The 17,677-nt window shown below is 38.3% G+C and overlaps 1 protein-coding gene across 2 annotated transcripts; it reads right to left on the bottom strand.

The window, feature by feature from the left end:
* Positions 1-890: 890 nt before the first annotated feature.
* On the bottom strand, positions 891-14,050 carry gna15.2 (guanine nucleotide binding protein (G protein), alpha 15 (Gq class), tandem duplicate 2). Of its 2 annotated transcripts, XM_082139892.1 has the most exons (8): positions 13,894-14,050; positions 12,456-12,622; positions 6,177-6,361; positions 4,013-4,167; positions 3,711-3,839; positions 1,894-2,023; positions 1,654-1,807; positions 891-1,546 (listed from the first exon to the last, which is right to left on the bottom strand). In XM_082139892.1, exons 2-8 carry the CDS (start codon positions 12,598-12,600, stop codon positions 1,344-1,346), a joined length of 1,101 nt encoding a protein of 366 aa, XP_081996018.1. In that variant the 5' UTR covers positions 12,601-12,622; positions 13,894-14,050; the 3' UTR covers positions 891-1,343. The 2 variants fall into 2 exon arrangements, with proteins under 2 accessions (XP_081996018.1, XP_081996019.1); XM_082139893.1 differs by lacking the exons at positions 12,456-12,622; positions 13,894-14,050 and adding an exon at positions 6,545-8,157.
* Positions 14,051-17,677: the final 3,627 nt, after the last annotated feature.

The following is a 17,677-nucleotide window of genomic DNA, read 5'->3' as shown; positions in this document are numbered from 1 at the left end:
TAATTTCAGAACCATAACCTTATAAAAATAACCGTTATTCCTAGTGAAGCATAAATTGTTGTAATTTCTTAATGACTTTGGAATGTAGTGGTCAGTTTACTGAAATGAAGCATCCTCAATGACGCCTTCGAATTGAGACCATAGACCAGGGTTCACCAATCTCGGTCCTGGAGGGCCGCTGTCCTGCAGAGTTTAGCTCCAACCAGCTCCAACACACCTGTTTGAAAGTTTCTAGTATGCCTAATGAGACCTTGATTAGCTGGTTCAGGTGTGTTTAATTGGAGTTGGAGCTAAACTCTGCAGGACAGCGGCCCTCCAGGACCGAGATTGGTGAACCCTGCCATAGACTGTCATGTCTGTCAGATGGAGTGGCCATGATAGCCACCAGAGGGCACACCTCCTGTCTCCTTGATCATACCATGAATTGCATTTCCCATGATTCATTGCTTGGACTTATGTTCTGATTCCTGCCACCTGTATGTGATTTATCTCAGTCATGTTTGCCTATTTAAGCCTTGTGTAATGGAAACACTGTATTTTCAGGAATGACCATATATTATCTTTTATGTGTATCTGCTTGTTGTAAGAGACCTGCAATGTGTTTTGTCAGATTTGATTGGGACTATTTTTGTGGCCGACATAGACACACATTTTTCGACATTTCACGACCATGATTGCATTTAACTTCACTTTTAGACAAACACTCACAAATTTTACTAAGAACTTCCCCTCGGGGGAATCCCTGCTGCCATTTTGAAGTGTTTTCAACTTTGTTAAGTAGGCAAGGGAAGTTTATTTGGACAGACCATCGACCCCTCGATTTTGACTGAGGGAGCGAGTCTACTCAATATGTAAAGGTGCATTCATAATTACCATAGATTTCAGCTTGCACCACCTGACCTCTGCAGATTTATTTAGGCGTTGATATTGTTGCCATAGAAACAAATTATTCCCAGTCCGAGAACGACATGGCGTGAGCGCAGAAACACTTCATAGACCACAATGCAACACGGTTGTGAAGTCACAGCAGATCGTGCTTAATTTACCCCCACCCCACATAACTCTACTGTATGATATTGGAGTTATTTTGACATTTAACCACATACTTAACCAACATACTTGTAGCTACCTTAAGCTGACTGTTTACAGTTATAATTATTGTATTGTTATCATTTTTGTCTGTGTCATTTTTTTATATTTTCTCCAACAGCCAAAGCATACAAACAGGCCAATAGAAAACTAACTCATAATTACATTTTTGTCCAGGAATGCTCTGTTATAAATAATGATAAAACATACATTTTGCTGATGAGTATGCAAACAGAAGGTGCGTTTAGGGCTTATTAGATAATTCCAAAGTCCTCTAAGGCCTTGACAAGGACAGTGTCTTTCACATCGGTGAAGACTTTGTTGATGTTTTTGGTGTCCGTGGCGCAGGTGAAGTGAGGGAAGATTTGTTTGGAGATCTTTGTCTCGTAGGAAACTGCATTGTTTATATATAAACTTCTGATGAAATCCATGGCATCTTGAGCGTCCCGACGTCTACCTGAAGGTGGCATCAAACCACAGAGGAAAGGAAAGGAAGAGTCAATCAGGTATGACAAACAAGAGATTATGCTGCCTTTCACTTTGATTGAATGTGGACCAAACTACCTTCAAATCCAGGAAAGTATGTTTTTAGATCTGAGAACTGAATCTTTTCAGCCAGGATGTCGATTTTGTTCAGGAACAGGATGATAGAGGAATGAGCAAACCACATTGAGTGGATGGTAGTGTAGAACAGTGACAAGCTCTCTTCCATACGGTTCTGTAGCCAAAGAGAGGAAGAGTACAAAGATTAAGAAATGTATCAATTTTACACTGGAAGGACAGGAGAGATATTAGGAAGCATACATCCTTGTTATTCTCCTCCAGAAGTTGGTCGTACTCGCTGATGGAGGCTAGAAATATGAGCGATGTCACATTTTCAAAGCAATGGATCCACTTCCTTCTCTGTCCTCTCTGACCACCGACATCTACAATCCTGAAAAGACAGACAGACCAGAAATCAAGTTTAGTCCCATCCACTTTTATCATCTGGTGTGGTGAATTTTCACCAGGCCTATGATTTGTCCCTAAAATCTGTTCCTTATTCCTTTATCACATTTCTTCTGAATTAGATGGCTTCTCACCTTGATTTTTTATTTACAGAAACACTAGGGACTAAACAAGGTAATTAACAAGACACTGGGGGGTATTCCAGAAAGCAGGTTATGTGACATACCCGGATATGTTTAAGAGTAAGCGAACAAACTCAACTTTCGGTTCCAAAAACTGAGGTAATTTTCAGGGTATGCAAGTAGCCATAGCAACTTCCTCTCTGAACGTAACCAGAGCAGGTTCTGTTCCAGGGAAGAAGAAAGAAGTAGGGGTGCTTCTCAATACTCAAATTGATGCTTCCTCACTCTGTCCACAAGCCCGTGACTCGGAAACTCATCGGACTCAGCCATCTTTAAGGGCATCTCAATTTTCTAATTGCACCACGAGGAGGCAAGAAACGAGGAGCGAGGAAGCTTCCTGAGGAGTCCTTCCCTCGCATCCTAAGGGAGTGGAGCTAAGAGGCAAGGATGAGAAATGAGGATGCACAAATAAGAAATGAGAAGCACCCATAGTATGGCACGCTTTTTCTTAGCGTCCGTTTCCATGGTGACTCGTCGATTCGCCGCTCTGTTGAGAATGTCTTGTGTGTTAACAATGAACATACTCTGGGTTGACTGAACTTACTCCCGGACATGTTTTTGGAACCCGCATACCTCGAGTAAACAAGGTTTGGGTTAATCAAACGAGAGTTCAGGGTATGTTTGACTGTAAGATAACCTTGCTTTCTGGAATACACCTCAGGAATATGTGGGGATGTTGATAGACTAAATCTACTCCATCTATGTTTTGATCATCGTTCTGATGTTCCCAACGATAAAAGTTTTGTAAAAAAGATGAAAAATCCTGACGCTGCCTGGCAAAACGCTGGGGAAAGAGTTAAATATACATTTAAAGGTATATTTCAAGTAAAAAAATAAATAAAATGATACCTAAATAGGAACATAGTAGTCTACTTACAGTGCAAAAGTAATATATAAATAGTAAACTATAAGTATGATGTTAAGTTCACTTCAAGAAAACTTACAAGTATACGTGCAGTGTAAAACTACTAAACTAGTAGTTTACTGAGTATACTTCAAAGTGTACTTTCATAAACTAAAAAAATGTGCTACAAGTATTTAAATAGTAAACTATCAGTATACCTATAAGTTCACTTGTAGTTGCAGTGCAAATGATAAATGTGATTGTAAACTAGTTGTGTACTCAAAGTTTACTACTTTTACACTTAAAGTATACTTAAAAGTATACTATTCTACACTAAAAAGTGGGCCAATTTAATCCTTAGTACTGAAATAGTACACATACAAGTATACATACTAGTACATTGACATCAGTATACTTACTACATAAAGTATACTTAAAATATATTCTTTCAAAAAATAAGTATGCATTAATTTTATTAAGTGGAAACTGTGATACATTGTCATTATTGTGTTATAAAATGAGTCATAATGTGATTTTGGTCATATTGCTCACCTCTACTTCCACAGAAGAAAGAAAGTCATGACAGTTTCGTGTGAAATGTCTCTTTCAATGCCCACATAACTTATAATGTTGAGACATTGCCGTACCTGAGAGTCATCTTCTCCAATTCAAAGCAATAGTCTATGATGCCGGAAGTGGGGAATCTGACTTGAAGAACATCTTGATTTGTTGGGATGTAGCCTTCGGCTGTGATGCGATCCAAGTCACTAATAAAGCTATAAGAAACACGTAATTCAGACACTTTTATTGAAAACCATACCATGTGCCGGGAATTGGTTATGAAGGGATTGTTTGCATAATTATTTGCATATGATTCATAGACGAACATGAAGGAAGTAATAGCAATAAAGAAGCAATAAAAGACAGGAATTGTCTTGAACACACTTACTACTTAGTGGAGTCTAGTAGCTGATACTCTCTGCGCCGTCCATAGCAGACCTTAAAGCCTTGGTCTTCCCATAGGTGACGAATAGCCTCTACGTAACTTCTCTGCAGCTGCGTTATCTGATGTATGTCCTGATCCTGGAACCGCTGGGCATAAATCTACAGATATCACAGAACTCATGAGACTGGAAATTCAATTACAGTGCAAGATCTTTATTAAAAAGCATCCCTATTATGCTATTTTAAAGGTTCCTAAATTTCTCCTCCAAAAAAAGGTTTACATGCATCCAAGGTCAAAAACTTGAATTTTTCTTATAATACATTGCAGCATCTCCTTTTTCTCACTGTGTCTGAAACGGTTCAATAAAGGATTCGGTCTTTCTAAACCCATCCTTTCCTCTGATTGGTCAGATGGCCCAGTTTTATGTGATTGGTCTACTCTGCTCTGATTGGTCAGATGGCCCAGTCTGTTTTGATTGGTCTGTTGTGATTGGTCTACTCTGGGGAGCATGATTCTGTTGTGTAACTTATATTTGCTTTTACATTTTTTGTTGTATTGTGCACTACTGGGCCTATGGAAGTAAAATAATGACAAATGTTTTTGAAACAAAAAAGCTTGTTGAATTGCACTACTTGAAAAAATATGCATTGCATTAACCATGCTTGCATTTTAATGCATTGTATTTTTATGGGCTGAAATTCAACATGGTTGTATATTTAAGCTGTGAATATTTCAATTCAAAAACATTTCACACACGTTTTCATTTTTAAAAATTCAATAATCCATATTCACCTTTCAGATTTCACTTCCAAAATATTAATTCTGTTTAAAAATACAACCTATAATATTCAACAGGCAATTTTCGGTCCATTTTATTTTGCTTTACAAATTCGGTATTTGTGATGATTAGCAGGGCCAGTATATATATGGAAAAGCTGATAAAGACACAAAAGCTGTGTTTACATTTAAGTCATCACATTTAGTTTTGCACATGTAAGCAGCTTTCTCTACCGTGAACGAGATTATAATGTTATTCCCTGATGCTGATGTACAGATAAAACGTTTTTCTTTGTGTTATTATATACAGACCCTTTCCAAAAAATTTGAATATCATGGAAAAGTTTATTTATTTCCATAATTCCATTCAAAACGTTAAACTTCCATAGATTATAGATTCAGGGCCCACAACTTAAACGATTTCAAGTATTTAGTTGTTTATTTGTACATAATTTGGGCTTCCAGCTCATAAAACCCACGAAAACAGGATTTCAAAAAATTTGAATATTACATGAAATCACACAGTAATTATACAGTAATACCATGGTCATTGAACCAGGTTTTGGTTCTTTTGGCAGTGTGGGCAGGTGCAAATCCTGCTGGAAAATGAAGGAAGCATGAAGTGCTCTGAAAATGTCCTGGTAGACGGCTGCGTTGACTCTTGATTTAATAAAGCACAGTGGATTAAAGTCCTCTTTTCTGATGAGAGCAAATTTTGCATCTCATTTGGAAACCAAGCTCCCAGAGTCTGGAGGAAGAATGGAGAGGCACACAATCCAAGATGCTTGAAGTCCAGTGTGAAGTTTCCACAGTCTGTGTTGGTTTGGGGAGCCATGTCATCGGCTGGTGTTGGTCCACTGTGCTGTCCACTCAACGCAGCCGTCTACCAGGACATTTTCAGAGCACTTCATGCTGACTTCATTTTCCAGCAGGATTTGCACCTGCCCACACTGCCAAAAGAACCAAAACCTGGTTCAATGACCATGGTATTACTGTGTAATTACTGTGTGATTTCATGTAATATTCAAATTTTTTTAAATCCTGTTTTCGTGGGTTTTATGAGCTGGAAGCCCAAATTATGTACAAATAAACAACTAAATACTTGAAATCGTTTAAGTTGTGGGCCCTGAATCTATAATCTATGGAAGTTTAACGTTTTGAATGGAATTATGGAAATAAATAAACTTTTCCATGATATTCTAATTTTTTGGAAAGGGTCTGTATATATAAATTATTTAATAATTAATATTTTTATAATCTTTTATTATTTATCTATAATATATAATTTATTAACATTTGCCAAACCCACTACTACCCACAGGATAGTTGATATAAAATGGCCCTCATGAATCTCCGGACTCAACAGAAACACACTCGGCCTCTTGATTACCTCATTCTGTGGGTTGGAGTAGGGAATCTTTAGTGTGTTCATGGCTTCTGTTATTGCTCTCATAGCTTGGAAGATATTCTGATAAACCAGTTTAGAGTAGCTACGCCTCTCGTCAGTTGAGAAGCCCTTGCCATGAATAATCCTCATCTGCTTCGTAAACGTTGTCTTTCCGCTTTCTCCCGTGCCTAAATGAAAGCAAAATGTATTTCTTTTTAAATTTCTTTTATATATATATATCTTTTTTGGTAATTTCTTTTTCATTTTTCATTAATTTAATAGCTCAGTGCTGAGTGTGTTTTGATATTTCTGCCTTAAGTTTTATGAACTCAGAAAATACACAGATGAACCATTACATTATGACAACCTACCTAATAACCTGTAGGACCTCCTTTAGGACCTAAAGGAGCGAGGCATTGATTTGACGAGGTGGCGAAATGTCTCCTGGGGTATCTGGTACCATAATGTCAACAGCAGGTCCTCCAGTTCCCATTCATTGCAGGGCGGTGGTGATGTAGCGCAAACCTGCTTTTCCAAGTCGAACTACAAATGTTCGATTGGGTAAATGTCAGGTGAACTTGGAGGCCAAGGCATTAACAGTGGTTCCTCAAACCACCCCTTGACGATACAAGCAGTGTGGCATGGCGCATTATCCTGTTGGTAATGGCCATCACCAGCAGGGAACACAGTTGCCATAAATGGGTGCACTTGGTCTGCAACAATGTTCAGATACCTGACAGCTGTCAGGGATTGTGCTATTGGAAAGGAAACATCGCCCACAGCATAACACCGCCGCCTCCGGCCTGTGTCCGCCCAACAGTGCATCCAGGTGTCATTGCCTCTGTTGGAAATCGGTGTGTCCACACTCGGCTGTCGACGTGATGCACCAGGAATCTTGATTCGCAAGACCAGGCCAATTTATTCCAATCATCCAATCTCGATGATCTTGGGCCCATTTCATGCGTTGTTGGCGTGCAGTTAGCATGGGGATCCGGCTGGGTCGTCAACTACACAGGCCCATGCGATTAACTGTGTGCAGTGACACATTGCCGTGGTCACTACTGTTGTAGCTGCCGGTGATTTGTTGCACTGTGGCCCTGTGGTCGCTGTGAACAATGCACGACAGTCTCTGCCCCCCTCTGGCATCAATGAGCTGTGGACGACACATGGCTGGACGACGGTTCATCGTTTGGCCATTGTTGCACCACTTTTCATATGTACTCACTACAGTGGCACATGAACAACCCAAAAGGCGATCGAAGTTCCGAGGCACCATGCCATTACAATTTGTCCTTTATCAAACTCCCTGACACCGAACACTCTACTGACTAATCCGCTGGTGGTATATACAGTGCATCCGGAAAGTTTTCACAGCGCTTCACTCTTTCCACATTTCCACATTTTGTTATTTTACAGCCTTATTCCAAAATGGATTCATTATTTTCCTCAATTCTACAAACAATACCCCATAATGACAACGTGAAAGAAGTTTGTTTGAAATCTTTGCAAATTTATTAAAAATAAAAAACGGAAAATAAAAAATAAAATCACATGTACATAAGTATTTGTATAGCCTTTGCTCAATACTTTGTTGAAGCGCCTTTGGCACCAATTACAGCCTCAAGTCTTTTTAAGTATGATTCTCCCAGCTTGGCACACCTATTTTTGTGCAGTTTGTCCCATTCTTCTTTGCAGGACCTCTCAAGCTCCATCAGGTTGGATGGAGAGCGTCGGTGCATAACCATTTTCAGAACTCTCCAGAGAGGATCAATTGGGTTCAAGTCTGGGCTCTGGCTGGGCCACTCTAGGACATTCACAGAGTTGTCCCGTAGCCACTCCTTTGTTATCTTGGCTGTGTGCTTAGGGTCGTTGTCCTGTTGCAAGTTGAACTGTCGCCCCAGTCTGAGGTCCGGAGTGCTCTGGAGCAGATTTTCATCAAGGATGTCCCTGTACATTGCTGCATTAATCTTTCCCTCGATCCTGACTAGTCCCTCGATCCTGGCCAGGTCTCTCTTGGAAAAGAGGTTTCAAATCTCAATGAGATTTTCGCAAACCTCCAGACATGACGCTTGCCATTCAGGCCAAAGAGTTCAATCTTTGTTTCTCATGGTCTGCGAGTCCTTCAGGTGCCTTTTGGCAAACTCCAGGTGGGCTGTCTTGTGCCTTTTCCCGAGGAGTGGCTTCCGTCTGGCACTCTACCATACAGGCCTGATTGGTGGAGTGCTGCAGAGATGGTTGTTCTTCTGGAAGGTTCTCCTCTCTTCACAGAGAAACACTGGAGCTCTGTCAGAGTGACCATCTGGTTCATGGTCACCTCCCTGACTAAGGCCCTTCTCCCCCGATCACTCAGTTTGGCCGGGCGGCCAGTTCTAGGAAGAGTCCTGGTGGTTCCAAACTTCTTCCATTTACAGATGATGGAGGCCACTGTGTTCATTGGGACCTTCAATGCTGCAGAAATGTTTCTGTACCCTTCCCCAGATCTGTGCCTCGATACAATCCTGTCTTGGAGGTCTACAGGCAATTCCTTGGATTTCATGGCATGGTTTGTGCTCAGACATGCACTGTTAACTGTGGAACCTTATATAGACAGGTGTGTGCCTTTCCAAATCAACTGAATTTACCACAAGTGGACTCCAATCAAGTTGTAGAAACATCAAGGATGATCAGTGGAAACAGGATGCACCTGAGCTCAATTTTGAGTGTCATGGCAAAGGCTATGAATACTTAAGTACATGTGATTTTTTTTTTTTTTTTTATTATAAATTTGCTACGTTTTCAAATAAACTTCTTTTACGTTGTCATTATGGGGTATTGTTTGCAGAATTTTGAGGAAAATAATGAATTTAATCCATTTTGGAATAAGGCTGTAACATAACAAAATGTGGAAAAAGTGAAGTGCTGTGAATATTTTCCGGATGCACTGTATACTGATCTGTGAACTGCACCTGCAGTTTGCCAGGCGTGCTGATTGCTCTTGGCTTGGGGTGGTCATAATGTAATGGCTCATCTGTGTATATGCCTTTATGTATTGTGTTACAAAAATGCTGTTCCTGCTTAGCAAAGATTAGCAAAGATTTTAAAGCCCTCCTGTAGCCAATAATTTTATCCCTTAAAACTCATCTTTGATCAACAAATTACATATTTAAAAGTTTTTTCCTTAAAAAAAAATCATCATTCCTTAAAATAACTTGAATGTAAATCTACACCCTTGCCTCATTTAGTATACTTGGTTCTATGAATATGCAAATGATCCCCGCCTCCACTCTGTCTTTGTTTCACTGCAGTTTTAAAGGGGCAATGTGTCAAATTTATGAGTATCTATTTTCAGAAATCCATTATAATAAGAGTGGTGTATAAAGACCTTACAAAATTAACCGTTATGTTTTTATTACCTTAGAATGATCCATTTCTATCTACATACACCGCAGGTCACCTTACATGTTAAGTCGACGTTTTGCGCCGCCATGTTTTCTACAGTAGCCCTAAACGGACAAACTTCTCTACAGAGCGCGTTTCGTCACTGTTGTTTTAGCTTCTTCTTCGTTGGTGTTTTTAGAGGCAACTTGCACCGTCACTACATTGAATACACACGAAGAAGCGTATTAGCGTTTGTAGAAGTAGTAACGAAGTACGATTGTAAGTAGTGAAATTTTAACAAATGGAGGATCACACGTAGGCTATCATTTTGCACAAGAGCCGACAGAGTGGCAATCGTCGGCAAAGATGAGACAACACAATGCAGCCAGGTGAAGTCGGGACATATGACGGCATCAATCCCGTTTTAACGTTGGTGGGGCTTTTTCCAGATGGAAGATGTTGAAGCAGGAAAAATGTTTTAAAACCGACAGCGAAGTTGCCTGTTTTCTGCTGTTTCTGTGGTACAGAAACAGTGACAATGGTACACACTCTTGGCTTACATTTCCCATGCTATCTGTCAGTGGCCAAAATTTCTTATTTTTGTAAAGAAACCTTGTTTTTTGACTGACTCACTGCTGTCTCAGATGACGACATGTTTGTTTTGTGTTGGCCACCAAAGCTGCTTCGAAAGGGAGGGGTGAGCGCGGGCTGAGCCGTTGGTTGCAATTCGCAACCAAGCCACTAGGTGCCGCTAAAATTCACACACTGCGCCTTTAAGGAGAAAATATTCAGCAATGGTGTTGACTCATGAATTTGCACATGGTTTGTCTTAAAGCATATTATAAAAACACCACATAGACATATAAACAACATTAAAAACTTGATGTTAACCACAGGGTAAAAACTTTTTTTTTTTTTGGGGGGGGGGGGGTAATTATGCAAAGATGATGAGACAAAATAAATTTTAACTTTTAAAGTAAAGTGTAATTAAATATATAACCTATATAGAGCATATCTACACTATTTCTAGTTGTATAATATTGGTCAACAAAATAGCAATTATTAAAAAAATAAAGAAAGACATCACAAACACACTTCTCAAGCAAAACATTGCAAAAAAAAAAAAAAACAGTCATGACACCTGAGTGAAGGGGAACTGACGACAAACATCCACTAAAATCACCTCAGGACCAGGAAAGTTACTTTTAAGTCTCAGGTCTATCCAGGGCTGGACTGGGACAAAAAATCGGCCCGGGCATTTTGGCCCAGACTGGCCCACTATATGATCATAAACACAACCCATCTTTGCACGCCCTTAATTATATGCATACCAACTCCTATTCCTTAAAACCACTAATGCCATGTCATGAGTGAGTATAGGAACGAGTGAAAATTTGACATTTATTAATTAATACAGTTGAACTATACTCCACAGTGATGAATCCTAAAACAAGCTATAAGCTGCAATGGCATAGCAATACCAGTGTTTCTCACAGGATTTTTGGTAAAACTTTGGTGGGTGGACCTTGGTTCTTCTAGGGAGGTCCAGGGGCATGCCCCCACGTGAGAAAATTTTGTGCATTTTAATGTTAAATTCATCAATCTGGTGCACTTTGAGAGTTCAAAATTAAAATCTCCAACCCATATTCAGTGTGCAAATTAAACGAAAAATTCAAACCTCTTTTAGTTACAGTGTCTATTTACATTACACCTACTACATAATAATAGTTATAATATTAATCCAATGACAGTAATAGCCATATTTTGTAAAACAAATGCACTAAAAAATAAAGGAAACTTTCATAATTAGTTTTGGACCAATTTCTATACTTGAAAGAGATAAGCACATGATCTATTATTTTGACGCAAACTGCATCAAGCTTTTATTTTGGCGGAAAACATGGTTTACAAACGCCTCTCATTAAATTTCTAGTGAATTGCGGTAATCGTCTTTATATACTGTCTATGTAATCAATCGTCAACTATGCAATGTGGAAATAATCTGTAACTGGGTTATGGGTTCCTACACTCGATCATGACATAGCTTAAGTGTTTTGAAAGTAGTTCTGCTTACCGCAGGCTCTACACTTTCTCATCTCTCTCCTGATCCTCCTCACTATCATCATCATCACAGGAGCTGATGAAGGGCAGAAAAACATATATTTTGACACATTTTACAGTGTCTGCTTTAAGGGCCTGGTTAAATTTTTTCACGCTATTTCTCTGCACAATCCTTGCGTTTCTTCTCCATCTCGCAGACTACTTTGACAGATACAACTGAAACTGCTGCACGCGCGCTCACTAGTTTAAAGTTGTGATTGGGCCAGCCCAGTGTCAATCAAGAAAAGAACCAATGGGCCGCTGATCTACGTGTTTCATGGGCTGGTCTGTCAGAAAAAATAAAAATAACACTGACTTTTTTTGACCACTGCATTACACCGGCACAAACCCAGCGCCGCCAATTAAGCAAAACAAAACAAAACGAATGGGCCGCCGATGTACACATTTTATGGGCCGTTAAAAAAAAAAAAAAAATAGAAAAATAATAAAAATTATGTATGAGTATGAGATGTATCGGCCCAAAAAGCACGTCGGCCCACCGGGCAAATGCCCGGTATGCCCGATGGCCAGTCCAGCCCTGGGTCTATCAGCTCTCTTATATAATCACATTTCAGGAAAGTCCCTCAAGAGAAATGGCCCAAAATGGCATTTAATAAAAACAACTTTTCATGCTCTGACTAAATTTACTTTCACTTTCAGACAAAAAATATCTGCAAATAATTTTTTTTTTATGTGTCAAATAAAGTCTTTTTGTGTGTGCTTATTTTATACTTTTTCCACATGATGACTTAAAACGAATCAACGTGTTTATAAGTTTTAATACAATTCAGATAAAAAAAAAAAAGACTGACAGAATCATCTCACCTAATAAAAGCAACTTGATTTCTCTCCGTTCTCTTTTCCTCTGCTCTGCAAGGATGTGTTTGATTTCCTTATTTATGGTGATGGCGTTCATTTCCTCTTCAGACAAGAAACAGGTGAAACATCTACAGCAGAAGTACTGCCCCATTACTCCAACAGAAATTGAGTAACTAAAAAAAAAACATAAATAAATAATTATAGCCATTCAGCATTAACCTATTTGACCATGTAGTTGGGGTGAATTCAGGTTGTTAAGGGAGGGACACTTCGCAATGGCAAAAAGTGACGCAGTCCACCTGAATTCACCCTATTTGTAAGTTCTTAATTAAATGCAAATTTGGCAGTTTGGGTTTCTTGGACTAGTGTGCGGGGAGCTGGAAATGGAAAACTCTGAGTCGAGTTTGAGCGGAGTAATTACAAAACGTTTTGAGGCGGTAGAGATGTAGGCTAAACCACTCTTATCCAAACCGGTTTTTAGTTTGTACATTGCCAGGTGACACGTAATTTAAGCCTGTATAACTCGATATCAGGGCTGTAACCAACATAGTGAGTTGTTCGGATTATTTTTTAGAAAAGGTTGAAAAAGACTATGAAAACTAGACTGGTCTAGTCTAACAGCGCTCGTCAATATTAAAATGACTAGATGACCAGTTAAATCCAAGAAGGCGGGCTTTACTGTAAACAGAAGCAGCGCGCGAATTCAGGGCTCTACCGTTTAGTTTTAACGGCCAGTGCGATCCGAGGTAGCTAAACATTTAATATTTGTCTATTGTTTAACGACATACATTTAAACGACGGTAATATTGAAGCAAACTACACGTTTTGTTTTTAAATGTAGCCGTTTTTAATAGAAAATACTATTTACATGAGCCCAGCATTTTGCAATTTGAAATGTTACGTGACAAAATACATAAACGGAAATTAAATTATTTAACTAGAACTTTAAACCTTAAACCCCAACTAGAACAAGAAAAAATTATTGTGTCCCCTATAGGCCTACTTAAAACAGATATGGCCTAAAATGATTAACTGAGGAATGGAATGGATATTACTCTTCAAAAACGACATTGAGGTAAACAGTAAACATTGAGGTTGTATGCTTTGTTGTGTGATATTGCTTAGCTAAAATAATGGAATTCATTTTAATTGTTTAATTGTTATATCCTAGTAAATGAAAGCCATATTACACTCAAAATAGGCTATGCACTCTTGCTTAAAATAAGCCAAACCTTTTAACATTGGCCTACTGTAGTGTGTAGATCCTGACATCACCACTAATAGTGTAAAAACAGCTCTACAAGTCTGTAATAAAATGTAAATGGAGTCTCTGACTTAAATGAAAATGTGAAAGTTCTTCTGTGGACAACAAATAAACAGTCATATATCGTATTTAACAACAGCAAAAACTAGGGAAATAGGGGTAACAAAGAGAATCGCTCACCTTCATTCACAACAGTATGCTTTCCATTTTCCTTGAAACAAACAATGTCAGTGGCACCTTGAAGGAGTTTTCCTGAATGCAGTTTTCTGTCATTCACGTCACGTTCGTTCACTTCAGATAAACCAGTTGCACTTCCCGAAAGTCTGACTTTAATGCATGATATGCCAGGTATGTTGCAGAGCAGAAGAGAACCAATGAGAAGTCAGTGGAATGCACCCTGTATTATTCCTCCCAGCTTTTATTTAAAGTGACTGACACATCTTTTTAACTAAAAGTAGCTCTTTCCATAGTGTTAATCTGTTTATGTTGATTTATTAGATACTTGCGAGGGGAAAACGGGGCTAGTTGTCACACAGGAAGTCTTAAAAGCTACATGGGACTGGTTGTAACTTTTATTTATTTTTTTGCCACAATTTATTAATTTATAAATTGTTTTTTAAACGAAACAATGGTTTACTGTGGTTTAAATGATTTATCATATTTTGTTGATTTAAAATCATTGAACTGTATAAATGTAGCAGAAAAGTCTATCATAAGCTGTGTTATGGCAGGTTCCCATTGGCCCCGTTTCCTGCGTTTTCAGTGATCCGATCTCAAGTGGTCACTATTTCTTATAGCACCGCTATTTGGGCATGTCACAAAAGTCTTAAACACTTTGTTTACTGAACTGTTTATTTTTTTCCCCTTGAATGAATGAACGAGGCTTTTCATATGTATACTGTACATAACGGGACTGTACGTACTGTTAAAAAAAAAACTGATGACTTCGGGACTATGGAACTGGAAATTCAAAAATTCTAACTCTTTTCCAGGTTTTGGCCTATAAAAATGCATCATCCCTACACCACTCTATTCGAAGGCTCCTTCAAATGGGTCCTTCGTTTCCCGTGCAATGAAGGATCCAACAGTTTGATCCTTCGCCGGCCTTGCCTCCCCCAGAATTCATTGCGCGCCAGTGACGACAGGATTTTTTTGAAAGAAATTGCCGAATTACACTTTTAAAACGTAAGTATTGGGTTTGAACTTACTCAAAAATCTAATGATACAAATGTAAAAATAAAAAATAAACTTTAAAGCAGTTCAAATGTTGACATATCTTACTAAGAAGCGATTATAGTTTATACTCTTAATTATATACAGAAATGGACCATGGTGAACATATTTAGACACTGTTTTGTTTTCAGACAGTTTAATATAACTTTCAAAAAAGTCCAGTACAAACGTTACTGTCACTCAAAGGCAGCTGTCACAATTGCTAGGCGACATGAACAGTCTACCGTAGGCTAGACCGTCCCATTTAACAATGCTCATTCAGACCTTCATGGCCTTCGTAGAATTAAAGTCTGTGCCCTTTTGAAGGATGCAGCCTCTTGTTCCCAAGTCATATCAAAGGTTTGTTTAAAATGAACAAATCAGTCATGATCGACCCAGTACTAATAGCAACTACAGGTCAGTAGTAGCAACTTTTCAACAATTCAAATATTTTGGTACAATAAAATATTAGTTATATACATTGATTAAAATGAGAACACGTTTTCTAGACCTGTTTACGTGTACACAATAATACACATGTAAAAATAATAATAATGCAGTACATAATAATATAGTGTTTTGAAATATTTTGTGTCACTGGGCGGCACATACTGTACATGAATCAAAAATAACCTTTTTTTCTTATTGGAATGGAAGGTTTCCAATAAAGAAACCCTTATTGATGTTAGTGAAATTCAGAATTGTCGCATCACTATTTCATTTTACAGTATGTTGAATATATAGGCTATGAGGTTATAGATATACAATAGATCTGCTTCTGCAAATGGACCCCACAAATGTGAGCATGTAAATATATATTATTTTTTAACAAAAGTTTAGTGAAAACCTTAATTAAATTTCTTTCAAGCATGCTCTGTCATCAATAATGTTAAAACGTTGATCATGTTGCTTTATAAAATAGTAGTGTCTTTGAATGCAGATTCATTGTCATTGAGATCAAGACTGAGTGACTGCAACTGAAGGTGCGTTCTGGGATAATAATAGCACTTTATATTATATAATTGAATTCTTAATCAAAGATTGCCCTAAGAGAGCATCTTTCACTTCATTGAAGAGTATCGGGCCGTCAATGTAGTCCTTGGCACAGATTAAATGAGAGTAAATGTGTTTGGAGTTCTCATTGCTAACTGATTTCTGTGTATATAACTTTCTGATGAACTGCTTGGCATCTTCAATGTCCCAGCGTTTGCCTGAAGGTGGCGCCGACCCACAAAGGAAGGTAAAGGAAGAGTGAATCAGGTACAACAAAGAAAATAGATCACACAGATAATGCAGCCTTTCCTTTCATTTAATGTGCACCAAAATACCTTCAAATTCAGGAAAGTATGTATGTTCGCAAATCCGAGAACAGAATCTTCTTGGCCAAGATGTCCATTTTGTTCTGGAACAGGATGACAGAGGAATGAGCAAACCATGTTGAGTGGATGGTGGTGTAGAACAGTGATAAGCTCTCTTCCATACGGTTCTGTAGCCAAAGAGAGGAAGAGTACATAGATTAACATATGTATTACACAGGAAGGACAGGAGACATATGAGAACAAACTGACATAAGAGGTAATAGAGTGCAACATTGCTCGTCCCCTTTTTCAGCAGCGCTGGCTTCAGAAGTTTTTTTTTCATTCATTTTTCCCAAAGGGATTTTAAAATAGTCATTGTTAAAGAGTTGCCATGAACCAAGCCAACTTGTAATGAGGGGAATCACAACAATAGAAACTTTGATCTGAAGCAAAACAGTTTTTGAAAACTGGACCAAAAATACAAAGGTACAAGACTGTACTTAACTGTTTATTGTGAGGAAAAGAACTACAATCCCATGAAGCATTGCGAACAGCATAGTAGAATTAAAAATGACGGAGAAATATAAAACTACTCATTTACAAATATTGATTATATGTAAAAAAACAATAAATTTTAAATGTATTGTAAAATCTACATACATATATATATAGTATGCTAGTATGTTATTCAGAATTCAGAGTGTGACTATTTTTGGAATGGAATACTAGTGTACTGATTGCTGAATACTTAAAAAAAAAAAAATTTGTAGGATTGCCACCTCATTACATATGAGTTGTGGGCTTAATGTTTGGTTAGCACACAGTTTATTTTTAAGTTTACCCCAATGGCCAGCTATATTTGACAAATTGTGAAGTGTACACAATGCAATACACTCAACTTGAAATTTGACTAATAAAATTATCTTTATTTGATCAGAATTTCAGAATGCCACTGTCAATGGGAGAAAGAGCAACTGCCGTTAGAAGCTCCGGTGGCCATAGAAATAACCAGTGTCCTGAGACGCACACTTAGGACTGCACATGCGCATTGGCTGGACCAACTTTAAATATACGCTGGCTGTTTCTCAGTCATAAGGCTGCATATCTCGGCTGCCATGCCGTCAAGATCCGTCAAAGGATGTCTCAATTTAAAGGATCCTTTGAAGGCAGCCCTAGTTTTACGTCCTTAATTTGGCCTATTTTGAAGGATGCATCAAGTGTATCCATCACATCCTCCAAACACCCACAAACCTTTGCACACATTCCAATTCACAAAAAAGAATTAGCAGCGAATGAATGGACATTGTCCAATTTCACAACATAATGCAAGACAAACATTTTTTGGGGGGAGATAAAGCCATTGTTTTGTTTTGTAAATTAAACATAATGCTAAACTGTGCATAATGTAAACCGCTGGAAGACCACAGAAGCACCTGCTATTTGACCATAAGAAA

The sequence above is a fragment of the Leuciscus leuciscus genome (assembly GCF_965113295.1).
Source record: "Leuciscus leuciscus genome assembly, chromosome: 15".
Classification (NCBI taxonomy): Eukaryota; Metazoa; Chordata; class Actinopteri; order Cypriniformes; family Leuciscidae; genus Leuciscus; species Leuciscus leuciscus.
Note: the sequence above shows the minus strand (reverse complement) of the source record. Positions and strands in the feature narration are given on the sequence as shown.

Excerpts from the sequence above, each read along its gene's own strand:
- gna15.2 (XM_082139892.1), bottom strand. The coding sequence starts at position 12,600 with ATGGGGCAGTACTTCTGCTGTAGATGTTTCACCTGTTTCTTGTCTGAA. Across the intron at positions 1,808-1,893 it reads TGGAGGAGAATAACAAGGAT|AACCGTATGGAAGAGAGCTT; the intron begins GTATGCTTCCTA and ends CTTTGGCTACAG. Across the intron at positions 1,547-1,653 it reads ATACTTTCCTGGATTTGAAG|GTAGACGTCGGGACGCTCAA; the intron begins GTAGTTTGGTCC and ends TGCCACCTTCAG.